The 17508-nt window shown below is 39.4% G+C and overlaps 1 protein-coding gene across 1 annotated transcript in view; it reads right to left on the minus strand.

Annotated features, from left to right (window-relative positions):
• Ryr3 (ryanodine receptor 3) overlaps positions 1–17508 on the minus strand; it is a gene marked incomplete at its 5' end in the record, with an annotated part of 626824 nt that overhangs the window by 438815 nt on the left and 170501 nt on the right. The window contains 5 exon segments of the mRNA XM_037205092.1: positions 2232–2350; positions 3753–3848; positions 4281–4416; positions 6140–6308; positions 15317–15438. Of these exon segments, the coding sequence (XP_037060987.1) occupies positions 2232–2350; positions 3753–3848; positions 4281–4416; positions 6140–6308; positions 15317–15438 (642 nt within the window).

Genomic DNA, 17508 nt, shown 5'->3' on the forward strand with positions numbered 1-17508 from the left:
GAAGTTACATGGAAGGAGCGGAATTTAAATTAAGTTTTCAAGAGTGGACAAAGGTACCGGGTGGTGGTGGTGGTGGTGGTGGTGGTGGTGGTGGTGGTGGTGGTGGCACACGCCTTTAATCCTAGCACTCGGGAGGCAGAGGCAGGCAGATCTCTGTGAGTTCGAGGCCAGCCTGGTCTACAGAGTGAGTTCCAGGAAAGATGCAAAGCTTCACAGAGAAACCTTGTCTCGAAAAACCAAAAAAAAAAAAAAAAAAAAAAAAAAATGGACAAAAGTTTCAGTGTTGTTTATGACAAGAGAGAATGTTGATAGTTCCTGGAAAAGGTGAAGGGAGGAGGCATGGATGGATACCCAAGAATAAAGTCACTGGGAGGTCAAAGGTGGGAGTGCATTACAAAAAAGAATGCAGTGGATCCTACAACCCATTTCTCTCCTTTTCATAAAGATTGTGTTCTTTCCTATAACTTGTGATAGCAAATGAGGTAAAGCTTCAGATGAGAAGTAATGCTTTCTATATAGTGACCAGCTAACAACTTAAATAGGATAGTGAGGAAGTGGATGTGAAACTATTGCTACACACATATACAGTCTTGATTCTAAGCAAATGACTGGAGGTGCTATGGGACAAGAATGGATTCTCATCCTCCACTATCTACACAAAACTCTTTAAAGGCCACTTTCATGAATAATGGGGCCCTCAATCTTCAGTGCTAACACATTATGGCCTTGAATTGTAGGAGTTCCACTTTGAGGAGTTTTAGATTTAGGAAATGCTAATTTAATTTTGTTTAATTAATATCCTCCCAGGATATTTGAGCCATAAGGACAATGTTCACCACCTTCAGCTTGAGATATTGGCAAGCACTGTACATGTTTGCTTCTAGCATGTCACCAGTTAGCTGAGAGGCCCCCGGAAAACTGCTTAATACCAAAGACCCATGTTCTTAACTTTCTGCCTCTGCCAAGTGGAAATAATAACAACACCACTTCAGAGGGCATGGTGAAGAATAAAGAGGATGCATGTGAACATCTAAAGTGGCACCTGGCATTCCCTGAGTGCAAAAGAAATGGTATTTGTCACTGCTGTCATCACATCATCACCAACAGGTGACTGCTTGGGTCCCCTGAGACTCCAGAATTCTACATATTGTAAGTTACTGTCTTTTTGGAAAACTCAGTGAAGGAGAGAGACTTTGAAATGCTGAGGCCACAGAGAGCACAGAAGGCCGGATAGAAGAAGACTTCATTGGCATTTCCGAAGCAAAAGGGAAGTATAAGAGTACTCTGGCCTACACTCAGCAAGTTCTTTGCTAAACTACCCTTAAGACACAGGTGATGCTTTGCATAGTCCTCTCACCACTTTGACTCACCAGGCCTCACTTTTCTCAGCTGTGCAATGGGTAGAATAATTGTCAAGTTGTCATCAAATGTCATCTAGTCAATGTTTTTTGGATGTAGGAAGTTATAAAGAAACTGGGCTACCTTTAAAGTGCTTTATGTGGAATCACTGTAGCAAGGTCCCAATGTAACAAAACCAGGGAAATCCTCCTTTTTGTGGCTTCTCTGTCTGCAGCGCTAGATTGTGGCTCAAGACATACATTTCTTCTATGCTTATTAGTAATTCTTACTACATTTTGTGGACAGGGAGGAATATGTTGGAATGTACAGAAGCTAGATGCAGTCTCAAGCCTCACGCTTGCTTTTGATTTACCATGTCTGAGAAAGCAATTACAAACCCCACATATTTTTCTTCTTTGCCAAGCAATTTCACAGATGTTAAGGACCATAGCTTTTCTGCTTCCTCAGGCTGTTGCATATCATGTGGTCAGTGCTGCAGGGGCTCCTTTTCCTGGACTGAAGCACATCGCAAAATATAGTTCCCTTCCCACAAAATGATGGTAGGAGCGAGCTGGGAACTAAACTTCACCTTCTCAGTATAGCTCAGCTATACCCCACACATCCAATAAAATTATTGCTAAGCTTATAGCTCCTAGAGTGAGAGCCAGTCTTATTCAACTGGCCCCACAGTGAGATGTGTGTTAAGATTCAGTGAGGCTGTCTGTCTTGGAATGAGTCTGTAGATTTTTCAGAATCCCAGTTTCCCAAAGCTTTTGTCAAAACCAGCAAGGTTTTGCACATCATGCTTTCAACAACACAGAATGGATATTAGTGTGAGGGAAAGAAAAGGCAGGAAAAATAAACCGTCAGGAGTGGCCCCCTTCCTTACCCACCTTGTGATTCCGCCCATGCTTATCCAGCAGGGAGATGATGGACTTGATGTGGCCCTCTGCTATCAGGTTTAAGGCTTCTGGGCTTTCAATCAAGATGCAGTGCAAGACTTCCAAGATACCTGCATGGATGTCATGACAATCATTTGGCCATTCAGCAAGCTGCAGAACAGGCCAAACTCAGAAACCCAAGAGTAAAAGGAGCATCCTAAGGGGCCAGAGTACCATAGTTTGTTGATTCTACTAAACCTTCCCAGCCAAAAGAGAGGGGTAATCATTTTTGGTAGATTCCAGGAGGCCCAAAGACACGTAGCCTGTAATTTAGAGGTGAGTTTAATTCAACACTAACTTAATCCTCCTTTTCCTAGACTGTAACATGCTCTTTGTCAAATAGAGGAAAGCAGCTGAAAAGTGGGATCCTTAAATTGACCAAACCAGACAGTACTTCATTTAAATACAGCTATGTAAGCGGTTACCCAATTTACATACAGATTATAAAGATCATGCACGCAACTTAAAACTATTCTGACTTTAGCCTCAGAGTAAGTGTTTTTCTAAGAACAGAACTAAGAGGTTATTTTTGATGTCCTAATGTAGCTAATAAAGTATGAGCTTGAGAAACAGACTATTTGACTTCATTGGCACAGTGGATGGGTTTCTATGTGCAGTTTGAGACCCTAAGGTAAACTAATATTACTGTATCATGGCACATACAAGGTTAACATCATGATGAGCATCCAAGGGAAGTAGCTGGCCAAGAGCTTCACTGGTTTTATTTTTAAAAATTCCTTAATTTGGTTTTACACAATCAAGGTGTACTTAATGTGCCCAGGAATATAATTTCACTAACAAAAGAATGTACCAGAGAGAAGAGAAGCTTAAAATGATGTGAGCAGGACAGAGGTCCTTGGGGGACCATTCCTTGGCTGGTTTCCTCAAGCACCTGCCACCTCTAGACTGTAAGAAAAGCATCAAAACACTGCAGCTTCGCATAGGGAGCACACATCCGCCGTGTGGGCTCATCTCAGAAGTGAACTGCTCAGCCTTGTGGGTGGTTACTTACTGATGATGACCATAATGCTCAATTCTCTGAGAGTCATCAGAAAGGGCTGTAGATGTGATACGAAAGACCATTGGGGGTGGGTGGGTGAGGATTATTTATTCTTAAATTTAAGGTCATCCTTTAATTCTGCTAAGCTGACATGGAAAGGGGGATTCATTCTAAGTATCCAGAGAACAGTGGAACAGGAGGGTGGGGGTGTGGGAAGCACCATGGAGTAAAGGCAAAGGCACAGAATGAAATGTTAGGTAAAAGAGAAGGATTAAAGAAATCCAAGTCAGAGTCCCTTAAATAAAGGCATGGCCTTGTCAGGAAGCATTGAGCATCCCTTCTCTTGTTGTTGTTGAACTGAGGACTATTGATCACCAGATGAAAATGAGTCAATTCTGTTTTCACTTCTACAAAAGGGACAAAAATTATTCTTCCACAGTTAAATTTTTCTTGTTGTTGTTTTTAATTCTTACCTGAGGAAGATTCTAGTCTGTCCAATTTACTAATTAACCAATCAAGGTTATTGGAGAATTGAGCACAATTGTTTCTGTTTCCACGAATGAGAGCAGCTGAAACCGAGGGAGAAAATATTGATCATGTAGGTTAAAGGGCATAATGATGGGGTAAGAACTGGGAAAGCTCTTGAGTGATTCATAAGGTTAGCTCTGAAAAGGCTCCAAAAGGCCATCTTACCCAGTCTGGGCCTTTGAGACATCCACATTCCTACATTTAGGGGAATTAAAATCTATCACTCACTTCCTCTCTCACAGGCACTTCTGCTATGTAGACTGGCTACATACCTTGGCATACAAACTTGACTACCACAGCTGACAACTTCTAGCTCTCATTTGGACAGTACAATAAGCTACCAGTTAACAACGAATCATCAGGTTAGAATAGAACATTTAACATATGGCCTCCAAGGACTTCTAAGTTTCAAGTTGATAACCCTTACAGCTTTGCACATATCCCCTGGGGGGAGGCGCTGCATGTGTACTTACCTAGCAATTTGTACAGCAGGTTCAGGATTTCTTTCCAGGCCATGCCATTCTCTTCCCTTACGATCCCTGCAAAGTGTGCTACGCTATTGTAGATATTTAAGCGATCAATGCAATTCAACACCAGGGCCAACATTCCCTGAGGAGAGTTGAGAAAGAGATCAGCATTCTTGACCAAAAAAAAAAAAAAAAAAAAAAAAAAAGGGCACTGTGGATCCCTTAGTTCATTTTTTTCCTATGTCTATCACCTCCTAAAACTGATGGTACTTATATGGCAACAGATTTTCACGGTGCCAGCAGAGTTTTGTCTTCTTAAAAACAAAATACACTTTTTTTTTAGTGCCTCGTAGACCTAAATAACATCCATTTGTGTAGTGAGTCAGCATCAGCAGTCTCTTGTGACAGGTTTGTCCCCATGTGCTGTGCTTAACTCAGTCCAAGGACACAGCAAGGAAGACCGTGTGAATGAAACCCACACAAACTTCCCTTCAGTTTGATGGGAAGTGATTCCGACCCAGGCAGAAACTGCTCTGGGGTAGTACCGACTTCCCTCCTAAGCCTCAAATTCAAGAAATCTCATTCATTTTATGGTTTCTGACTTTGCGTTTTTATGGGATTTCGGTGCCTGTGAGTTTGTGTGTCTCTGCAGCTGTGTGCATTTCTTGTACTTCTTTTTTAAGGGTGTGTGTGTGTGTGTGTGTGTGTGTGTGTGTTTCTCTTTATTTTGTCCTATTCTGTTTTTCTTTTTTTTTTTTTAGTGGCTTTTTTGTTTTCTAATGAGACTGACAAAGAAAGGGTGTGGATTTGGGTGGGGTGTGTGGGGAGGATCTGGGAGGAATTTGGGGAGGGGTAACTATGAATATATTGTATGAACAAAAAGATGTATTTTTAATAAAAGGAGAAATTCACTCATTTGCACAAGAAAGCCATGTTCACTTTCCTTACCCCTAGGTGGGGTTTAGAGACAACAAACCTAAAGAGCATTTTCAACTACCTTCCCAGCATTCTTACAAGATGATGGCACCCCACAAGAACATCTGTGCCTAGTTATTACTAATGTGTAGGCAGGGGGGATGGTGAATGTTCTTTCAATAGTCTAAAAGCACACTCAGAGGACCTCCAATTCCTACTCTGCTAAGATCTGAAGACTGGACAGCAATTGTTGTACATCCCACATCAATAACTTGGGATGAATCTACAGACACGGAGTGCTGGGGAGGTCCACCACACAGTCTAGTAGCCCCAGATCATCACACCCGAGTTCAGAGAAGACCATGACTTATCTAAGGTCACCTGAAGGCAGGAATGGGGCTAGAATAGGTTGAGTCTCAAGACACCACACTGCTATTTAATGTTTCCTTCACAATCAGTCCCTACCCTAGTGACTCAGATGTCTACTGTCTAATAACAGATAAATCATCATCTGTATTCTTCAAACCTGCTTCCCAGATACTTCTGTTGTGATGGAATATAAAAGCATTTGCATTTTTTTCAAACTGGTTTCCTAGGTAATTCTGACATATCCAAAAAATTTTGGGTCATAACCAATGACATGCTATAGCAAGCTGATTTATTGTTTGTGGATTCTGGACACAAATACGAAATGAAGCATCAACTCCTAAACAGTCTGAATGGGCCAGCCATCACTAATAATATACCACTGGTGGTTTCAGGGAATATCAATCCCCAGTAAATCCTCTTTTTTTCCCCAGCTTCCGGGAAGCTTCTTATTCTTGAGTCTGCTCACAAATATGTGTATGCCTACAGACAGAGTTAAGCTGCAGCCATAGGCATATTTCATCTCTGAATGCAAAGTCAATCAATCAATCAACCAATCAATCGATCAATCTCTCTTGACTTACCTCTTCCTTGAAAAGATTCTGTCTGTTTTTGAGAGAACGGAGCTTATTCTGCTTGTCTTCATGTTGCATCTCCTCCTCTGGCAGCTGGAAGTAGGCAATCAAGTCCTGTAGGGTCTGCAGGACCTCTTCTATTGGCAAGGTGACAGGGGCAGCTGTGCGATTGTTTCCACTAAAAAACATAAGATGACAGTGCTCAAGCATCAGGCACCAGCAGGGTACCGACTAAGGTCTACTGGGTCCTTATTCCTTCCAGCCCCATACTGGGGACAGTGACCTACTTGCTGGGGTAGCCATTGCCCCAACAACCATAAGATGACAAGATGAAGTGTACCCAGCAACGCAGCAGTGGGAGACAATATTTGTATCCATTTAAAGCTGTGTCATAAACAAGGGAACATGATTCCTTTTGGCAACTTACAATTTATCCTGTTGTATTGCTATGCTCAGCACTCAGCACCAAACAGGTCTTCACTGAGTGTCTAATGATGATTTCTGTGTAATCTAAAGAAGGAATGTCGACTGGGATTACTAGGATGTCAGTTTCTATCTGCAGCAGATGGTTCCTTTCCATTTACCCCTGTCTGTTACACTTTCTCTTTAAATAAACACACTTGAAAAAACAATAACAAAGGTATTAACACACAATACTGTTCTTTCAATCTGTGATACCTTCTTAGAATACATTAAACACAAGGCTGGAGGAGTTTGGGGGGGGGTCTCTCCATCTACACCATCTTGTCTTCTCTCTCTCCCTCATGTTCTTCCTCTCTCCAAGTGTCTTCTGACACATCTGTAGATGGTTATGTATTTGCATGTGTGCACACACTTGCTTTCTGTCATCTAAGTATTAATGTCATCTTTGCTCTCTGTTTTCAACTTTTGGATCCTTTTACCCCTGGATTCCCTCCCTTTGCCCATACCTCCCTTTCTAGGCTCTCAACATCATCCTTCTTAGCTTCAGTGTCTACTCCTCTTGGCTTTCGCTCCTTCTTAATCCCAAACTTAAAGGGCTACTGTCACAGTCTTTGCTTTGTGCATATTTGTGGGAGTCTCTAGCACTTTGTTCATTTGTCCTCCTGCACAGTTCTTAGCAACTGTATAGAGGGTGAAGAAAAAACACAATGGAATTTTAACTTCCTTTCTTTACAGCTCTCTCTTGCTCTGTTCCTATTTCATAATCTAGATTTGCCTTCTTAGAAGGCTCCTGCATACTGTTGCCTTCTCAGAGGAGACTTAAGACAAGAATCTGTTTCCAAATTACTTTTCAGTCCCCAAGTGTTGCAAATTTGTCACTTCTGCTGCACGGATTTGTCATTAGTCGTTCTTTATTCTAAAAGATCCTATGTTGATGGGAGAAACAAGAGCCATTGAGGGTAAAGAATCTAGAAGAGTGGAAGAAGGGAGCTCAGTAAACCCACTGTATACAAAAACTTGACAAAATTAAATAAAATTTAGGATTCTGAAAACTGGCTATATATGTGTATTATGTATATATATATATATTATATATTATATATATGAATATCAAATTGGAAAGTGGTGTTTTTGTTTCTTTGTTTTTATAAACAAACCTCTGTAAGAACAGTGTGAGTCTACTGTCTTTTAGCTTAGGGATACTTTTCAGTCAGCTTTAGGGCAAAGACTTTCAATAGGGCAGGGCAAGCCAAGGGTCCATGTCATCTATGCATATCTGGGTGAATGTGGGGCCTCAAGAAGCTATAAAATAAACTCTAAGATTGAACTGTAAACTGCCTGAATTTCAAATGCATTTTGCAGCCAAACATAGACCCATCAGTGAATGTTAGACAAGAAATGGTAAATGAAGTCCTCAGGAAGTTAATGACTCCAAACAGTAGGTAGAGGAAACAGGGAGAAAGGTGAGAAGGCATAATGAAAGAAGCATTTAAATATGATGTTCTGTTTTGGTCTGCTAATTGATTCAACAAACCATTGTGTAAAACAATCATTATAAAACTGTACTGCTATGCTTCTAACAGATGGAGACATCACCATGGCAATGTTACCATAAAGGAGGAGGGAGAGAGTAGAGCAATATTGGAATAAGGTTGCTTTACTTAAGTTAGCGTGAATTTGAAACAGGTTGTTTCAAGTTAAATACACATTGATATTATTAAGAAAAGGAAACTCGCCGGGCGATGGTGTCGCACACCTTTAATCCCAGCACTCGGGAGGCAGAGCCAGGTGGATCTCTGTGAGTTCGAGGCCAGCCTGGGCTACCAAGGGAGTTCCAGGAAAAGGCGCAAAGCTATACAGAGAAACCCTGTCTCGAAGAAAAAAAAAAAAAAAAGAAAGAAAAGGAAACTCACTGAAAACAAAAATAAAGAAAATTTCCCCAAACTAAACAATATTCTAGAAATATATATTTAACCTCAAAGAAGGTAGTAAAAGATGGAACAAAAGAGAGAAACAAAAACAGCAAAATGACAATTATAAATATAAACATCTAATTACTAAACATAACTGCATTAAACACACTAATAAAAAGAACAATTGCCGGATTTGATTTGAAGAAAAAAAAATCAAATAGATGCAATCTCCAAAAGACTGAGAGTCAAAGTCACCAATAAGGTGACAGCGTGGGAGTGAAGAAGTTTAACCTGTTCTATGCTTTGTATGTGTGGTACCGAGGGACTCTACAAAGTCAAGTGAAAAGGCATTTATAGAGAAGAGAAAATAATTTATAATTTCTAAAGAGTCAACTTCTCAAGGCAATGTACATATCAGAAAAACAAACACTGGACAACAATGATCAGAACATGTGAAGAAAATCATAGAGCTTCCAGTCAGAAGACAAAATCCTGTAGCAGTTAGAAATGTCAATACCTTATCCTCAGTCACTGCAAGTCCTTATTAATAAAGGACCAGAACACAAAGCAAAGAAAAAATATTCGACAAAAATCTAACACTCATTCAAGACAAAAACCATAGTGAATTTATAGAAACAGCTGGCTTGGTAAAGGACATTTTCAAAGAACCTGCAGAAAACACTGAGCTTAATGGGGGAAAAACACCTCGACATTTCCCTCCTAATATTAGAAATAAAACAAGAATATCTGCTCACAGTGTCATCATTACACACTGTACTGGATGTTCTAACCAGTACAAGGAGGAGGAGTGGGGAGGAATAAAGAGCATTCCTACTAGAAAGGAAAAAAAAATACTCTCTTCATTCAATACCTGATCTTTTATGGAGAAAACTGTTAAATTCTACAGTAAAGCAAAGCCCCTAGAATTAAAAAAACAATTCCAAAGACATTTCTGGATACATGATTAATATTTTAATAATGATGTATCTATAAAAATAAACTGAACTGAAATTTAAAATACAAATTTCCCATACAATAGTAATAAAAAGACACAAACACATAGGAATGAGTTGCACCAAAGAACTCCAAGACTATACATAGACTGACAACCTCAATTTCTTCCGTGTTTGCGCAACTACTAAATGTTACTAAAGCAGCAAGCCTTCCAAACCTAATCTACAGATTAAATGCAGTTTCTAAAACTATCCCAGCAGGGTTCTATATAATTTATTTATAGAAATTGACAAAATCACCCTAACATTCACACAAGAAAGCAGAATGGCATTAGATGTATTTCAAAAATTGAAGGACCCATGCTACATGATTTCAACAAGTTTGAATTAACCCAGGCAGTGTTTTAAAATATTAATAGGCATGTGGGTCAATGAAACAACTAAGAGATCAATAGTAAACTCTTGAGTTTGTGGTCATTCGACTTCTCTGTGTATGTGTATGTGTGTTTTTCGGGGGCGGTGTGTGTGTGTGTACACGTGATTGCATGTGCAAGTGAATGTAGCAGCCAGAGGCCAGCCTTGGCTATTATACCTCAGGAAAGGTCCACTTCATTTAAGAATTTAAGATAGGGTCTCTCACTGGGGCTTGCCAATTAGGTGGGTCTGCCTGGGGACTCTGAGCATCTCTACCTCCCCAGTGCTGATATTACAAGTTCACCTGTGGTTAGACTCATGTGACTTTTAACAAAGGTGCCAAGGCCATTTAATGGGGAAAGGTAGTCTTTCAAGCAAATTGTATGGAGCAATCAGACATTCTTTACACCTCACTGTGTAGCCAAGGCTGGCCTTAAACTCCTGGTCTTCCTGGTTCAGCCTCCTGAATGTTGGGATTACAGGCATATCACTAGGGCCAGGTTTTTTCTCTCTCTTTTTCTTTCTTCTTTCTTATGTAGTGTATGTGTATGTTCATGTGTGTGTTTGTGAGTGGGTGTGTGTGAGTCCACTTGAGTAGAAATGTGTGGAGTCAAAAGGCTGACATTTTTTTCCCCTCAATCACTTTTCACTTCATTTTCTAAGACAGAGCCTTTTTATAGAACCTGAAGTTCACTGTTTAGCTTAGACTGGCTGCCCAGTGAGCCCTCAGGACCCTTCAGTCTCTGCACTCTCTCCCCACACTACAGTGCTAGGGTTACAGATGTTCACTGCCACACCCAGATTTTGTGTGGCTGCTGGGGATGTGAACTTAGGTCCTCATGCTCATACAGCAAGCACCGTATTCACTGAGCCACCTCCCCAGCCACTATTAAGAAAACGAGAAGGGCTGGAAAGATGGCTCAATGGTTAAGGGCACTGGCTGCTCTTCCAGAGTACCCAGGTTTGATTCTTAGCACTAACATAACAGCTCACAACTATCTGTAACTCCAGTCCCAAGGGATTCAGTGTCTTCTTTTGGCATTCACAGGTACCAGGCATGTATGTGGTGCACAGATATACACGCAGGAAAAACATTTGGATCCATAAAATAAATAAAAAATTTAAAAAATTAAAAAGAAAATGAGAAGAAAAAACCAGATTAGGATATAATAAATCATAAACTTGGTAAATGACTTGTACTAGCAGGTTCACTGAACTTAGAAATCTCAATTAGAAGACAAATGACTTAATTTTTAAGAGGCAAACACATTTGATTACACTGCATTAAAGAAGATGTATGAATGGCCACAAAATACATGAAAAGATGTTTTGATACCATTATTCATTCTGGAAATGCAAATCCACACCATCCCACCTCACCTACATAATGGCTACAATCAAAACATCAGATAACAGTAAATATAGGCAAGGATGTAGGGAAAATGGAACTTCATTCACTTATGAAGGGACTATAAATGACATATGCCCCCTTGGGAAACAGTTCTTTTTAGTTTCCTCCAAGTTAAACATGTCCCACATCTCAATGTGTGCCTGAAATTTAAACACTATGGAGGCTGAGTTATGAGGATCAGGAGATCAAGGTCATCCTGGGCAATACATAAAGATGCTATCTCCGGGTAATTAAAAAGGTCTGAAGATATAGCTCAGATGGTAGAGCTGTTACCCGGCACGTGCAAGGCCCTGAGCTTAATACCAGCAGAGAGAGAGAGAGAGAGAGAGAGAGAGAGAGAGAGAGAGAGAGAGAGAGAGAGAGAGAGAGAGAGACAACAACAACAACAACAACAACAACAACAAAACAGTGGATATATTCAAATTTCACCTGATGGATGAAAGGCCAAACAAAATATGGTATATTCATTCAATAGAATGCTTATCATCTTTGGAAAGGATAGAAATTCTGATAAATGAATCAAACATTAAAATCATTTTGCTATGTGAAATAAACCATGTAAGAAGGGCTAAGGTTATGTAATTTCACTTATATGAAGTACTTAGAAAAGTAAAATACATACATTGAAAGGAGAATGGGGATGACTATTAAATTGGCACAAGGATACAGTGTGCTATGGCTTTGAGTGGGAATGGCTACCCAACAGTAGAAATTCATGCAAAGCCACTGAGAGGAACACCTAGAAATGGCTAAAAGTGGGGACTGGGGATATGACTCTGTGAGTAAAGTGCTTGGTCTACAAAAAAGAGGACTTGAATTTGGATTCCCAGGACCTATGCAAAAACCAGTCATCGTGAGTGCTGGCAAACACTGGGTGGTGGGAGCAGAGACAAGTCAGTCGAGCAAATTAGCAAGTTCCATGTTCAGTGAGAGATTCTGTCTCCAAAAGTAAGGAGGGGGGCAACAGAAGACACTTGATATTGACTTCTGGGCTTCACAGGAGAATATGCAGAAGTGTCTATCTGCATACATATGACATATTACACACACACACACACACACACATACACACGCACACACACACTTCTACACATCTAAAAACTTCTACATTAATATCTCTAGAAGCATTACTTATAAAATGATAAAAATGGAAATAATTCATGGTTCTACTGATGAATATATAATATGTATTCATTTCTCTATAGGTAAGTCTATGTACACACATGTGTACTTAATACATACATATAAGAATGTAGATACTGTTCATCAGATTTTAAAAGACAATACGAATGAACCTCAAAAATGCAATACTGAGCAAAAAAGGCAGATTTAAAAGATAATATATCTTATTTAATCCACTTAATGTTTTAAATTGAGACAAAACAGGTCTGTGAGTGGCAACTGGACCAAACTTCAGTGGGCATTAGAGACTATAAGGAAATGGAAATACTCACTGAATTATATACTGATGAGAGCAAATTATATATATACACACATATACATACACTCTGCCTCAATAAGCTGTTTAAAAATAATTTTCCCATTGTCAGGCTTATAACCTTCATTAACCATGTAATAACAGTTTTATTGAAATATTAATTCACATCTCATACAAGCACACATTTAAAGGATAGAATTCAGTGGCTTAATGATGTTTAGCATCTTCACAGTTATGCAAATCGTAAACCATTTCAGAACTCTTTCATTAGCTCTCTTCCCCACCCCCAACCCTTCATCCTCTAGCTATCATTAACCATTTATCTCCTTCCTGGGTATATAGATTTGCCCATTCAGTTCCTATAATGAGACTACACAGTGGGTGGCTTTTTTCACTTAACATGCTTTTGTTCACCTAGAACAAAAGGCATAGGTAATGTACTATGTGATGAGATGCATTGGTAGTTCCTTATTCTATTTTATTGATATGACACATTTTATGTATCTGTTTGCAAACTGATGAACATTTGGGTTATTTCTGTATTGGAGCTATTATAAATAGCACTGCTTTGAGTACTTATGGATATTTTTGTTCATATGTTTTCATTTTTCTTATGCATATATCTAGGAGTTGAATTGATGGGTCCTACAGTAACTCTTATATTTAACCTTACAAAGACACTTCTAGACTGCCATCCAAAGTGGCTCCTACATTTTACATTACCACCAGCAGTGAAGATTCTAGTTTCATCCTACATTTCCTATTTAACATGTTTTATCTTAGTGGGTATCGGCAGATATTTTGCTGTGATCTGTGCTGTCATTTTCCTGATAGTTACAGAACATCTTTTAATGTGTTTATTGGTCATTTGCATATATTCTTTTTAAGACATTTCTATTCAGAGCCTTTAACTATTTTAATCAGTTGTTTTAACTTTCACTGAAAGTTCCTATTATTTCTCCTAGATACAAACCCATTATCAGATACATGACTTATGAACATTTTCTTCCTTTACGTGAGTTGTCTTTGCTTATTTTATTGCATCCTTTGCAATGAAATTATTTACAAATTTCAACAAAGTCCAACTTATTTATTTTTTCCTTTGTTGCTTTTGCCTTGGTATCATATCTAAGAATCCATATTCTAATCCAAAGTTGTGAAAATTTATGCCTATGTCTTAACACTGTTTTGTAGTTTTAGTTCTCATATTTCCATTTTTGATTCACTCAGAGTTAAGTTTTGCATGTGAAGTTAAAGCTGTTGACATTAAAGAAAGTTTAACACCAAACCTTGGGAGACCTGGAGGACAGATAAGAAAACCATCCACCTCAAGGGTGATGGATTGGATGCCAGTCAGGACCACATGAACAATATGTTTGCATTCAATTTTCTCTCTGATTAACTTCTAGCCAATGGAATGAATGCGAAATGGATTTATATAAAGTGATCATTTATATAAAGTTATTATTTATAAAATGAAATATCATCCATTCCTTATTCTTCCTTTTTTCAGGGCATATCTTAGGTACGTTGACATTAATAAGCTATTTTTGACCATATAGATGAAGAAAATTTGCTGAAATGATTCTTAGTTGTTACTGAATGTTAGAATCATCAGAGAGGCTTCAATGAAGTACTGATATTTGGCTTTTGTCATTACTGTTGAGATAGCAGCTCTTACATAGCCCAGACTAGCCTGGAATTCAAAATCCTCCCACCATAGCCATTAATACAGGGATTACAGCCTGGACCCTGTTAATTTCTGGCTCTTGGATCTCCCACCTCTAGACTTTTGAGGAAGTTGGATTGAGACATAGTCTGGAAATTATAGTGTTAAGTGCTGCCTCAATAAATTTAACACTTAGCCAAGGTTAAGAGGTCTACTCCATGGGAACAATTTCTTGAACTTTAGAACACACAGGTAGGCATCATCTAGGCCAGTGGTTCTCAACCTTCCTAGTTCTGTGACCCTTTAATACAGCTCCTCATGTTGTGATGACCCCCAGCCATAAAAGCCCTCTTGGCTTTAAAGAGATTTTCCTACAAGAGAAGAATGACTTGGATCACTGTATTGATTCCAGAAAGACCAGTTCCTCACACTAATTGATTAAAAGAATCCTGAATTCTGTTTTGGCAACATGATGAGGCTGAAGAGTTTACCATCCAACTATGCAGTTCAGCTACTTTCTCCAGTTACAGCCAATCCATAGTTGGGTAAATCAAAGCTTCCCCAGCAAATGGAACAATTCTGAGGGATACAGAAACCCTTTCTAAATAGTTTGAAGGGCTTGGGTCGGTTTCTTTCTATCCCTTTGCCCCTCCATAGTTTGTGAACACAGAAGATAAAAAACACTGACTTTTTTTACAGTTTGTTTTTCATTTTGCAAAGACCTTAGCTATTCTTTGCACTAATTAATCATTAATTATTCATTAACCCAGGCAACCAGTGTGGCCTTAGACACGTTGAGTGGTGAGTGAAGCTGTTAGGTTATCTATGTGGCAGATTAAATTCTGTCCTAATCTCTCTCTGGCAACAAAATTTTAATGGTGATTAATATCTTTCCCCAAACATTCCTAGTATCAAAAGGAGATGGGTAGGTGGGTTTGGAAGAGAAAGGGAAGGGGCCAAAGTACCTGACAAACTGGCTGAATAAGGCTGTTGTGTTCCGGATGATGCGAGCAGCTTGGGACTCCTCCCGCTGGCACCTCTGCAGTGTTAATCCGTCATCCATGTGGCCTTCCTGATGGAGTATGACCTACCCACAGGGCACGGGAACAAGTCCAGATTACACATTACTCCACAGCTGGGCCACCAACATTTTCTGTGGTGTTTTCTTATTATTCTTTTCCCTAGCCAAGCTCCCCTGAGTCCATTTTGAAAACGGGACATTAACAAAGTTATTTTGCCCATATGCCCCATTACTGACATGTGAATTATTCCCACAACCTGGTGGTTTGATGAGAATGAAATTTTATGTGCCACCATGGTATGAGCTACAATAAATTTCCTGGGCCTGGATGGCCAATTTGAAGGGAGAACCATACATTTATAATGGATTTTTTTCTCTTTAAAATGAACACAGGCTTACCCTTGAAGATGGGGAAAGTCTCTCTTTTTTTTTTTTTTTTATACCATTCTCCTCCATAGGTAAATTGGGCAACAACAATTCAAAGGAAAACTCTCTCCTGGGATCAGGACTGAATTTCTCTACTGAAGGTCAGCTATGAAAAGTTAGTTAACTAGCAGATGGGCCAGGGAATGTAGATTAAGCGGGAGTGTGTTTCTTACGGGGCTGATTTCAGAGCATGGGCTCTCATATCAGGTGCCCCCCCCCCCCCCCCAGTTCTCTTTGGCCATTTGCCATCTGAGTGACTCCAGGTAACTTACTGAACCTCTCTGCTTCCAGGTCACTACTTACAAACTTATGTTTATCTTGCAGGGCTGTTTGGGGGTTTAGGTGATTTACATATAAATCAAAATGACTCCTAGAAAGTAAAAGGTACTCAAGGGATGTTTACTATATGGGCAATAATTACTCATCTTTGGGCCAGTTATCAAGAAACCATTCGGACTTACTGATCACCAAGGACATCATGATACATCTTGGGCAAAGCTAGCAACGTTTGGAGCTTGTTAACTTGTCCTCTTAACATGGTTCAAGTATGTGCAGGTGGTATGTGGGAAGGTGTGACCTTGGTTCAAGTTAAGGTCAAATCCTGATCTAAATTCCTGAGCATGGCAACATCTTGTGGAAATGAGGGATCACATAGGGTCCTGGAATTCAGTCTGTATGTCAGGATTTATTTATTTACTTTTTTGGTTTTTTTGAGACAGGGTTTCTCTGTGTAGCTTTTCGCCTTTCCTGGATCTCACTCTGTATACCAGGCTGGCCTCGAACTCACCTGGCTCTGCCTCCCGAGTGCTGGGATTAAAGGCGTGTGCCACCACAGCCTGGCCTTTATGTCAGGATTTTTAAAATCAAAGCTTATTTTTCATTTCATGTGAAAATCTCTTTCTTATATTTTTCTTCTTTTGGCCAAAGCCTAATATAATGAATTTACCCAAGAAGTAGGATATAGGCTTGGAAAAGTTTGTATTCTCCTCGAAAAACAAAAAAAATAAACAAACAAAAAAAAAAAAGAGAAATTTTTTCATCCTTGAAAAACCAAAAAAAAAAAAAAAAAAAAAGGGAAGATAAAGCATTGTAGAAGATGCCTAACCATTGGACTCCCCAGCTTTTAGGCAGTATTAGTTTTCCAAACCTTCCTGGTGTTGATTACCAATGTGCAATTTAGTAATACACTCCTACTATATGTACTTTGTGTTGCTCCTGGTTTTCTGGTCCCCAGAGACCAATCTTCTGAGGGTTTTACTTGTTCAGATAATATGCAAACTGGACAGACAAACCATAAAGTAACAAGGACTGAGAATACTGGTTATACTGTTATTAAGTACCTGTTGATCATAATTCAAGTCCTTAGATCACAATCCTCATGGAGGTACTCACAATATATAGGGGCCACTCCTTTTAACATGAGCGACTGTTTGTCAGTTTCTTTATTGTGATTGTCCTTCCCGGGTTTTATTCATTTCACACAGATCTAGACATTTTAGAGGGAAAACTTAACCTGCTCTTATGAAATATAGCATTGTTTGCCTTTCAATAGCTAAGTGCTAGAATATCATATAGAAGAGGTCTCTCCCAAATCTGTGTACATATTCTAGCAGTTAGATGGGTCTATGGGCAGGAAAAGACACACAATCTCAACAATGCAGTCCAACATCTTTCTATGTGGACAGAGTCCCTTTCCATCTAGAGGCTCAG

The sequence above is a fragment of the Peromyscus leucopus genome, chromosome 4 (genome assembly GCF_004664715.2).
Source record: "Peromyscus leucopus breed LL Stock chromosome 4, UCI_PerLeu_2.1, whole genome shotgun sequence".
NCBI classification, from domain to species: domain Eukaryota; kingdom Metazoa; phylum Chordata; class Mammalia; order Rodentia; family Cricetidae; genus Peromyscus; species Peromyscus leucopus.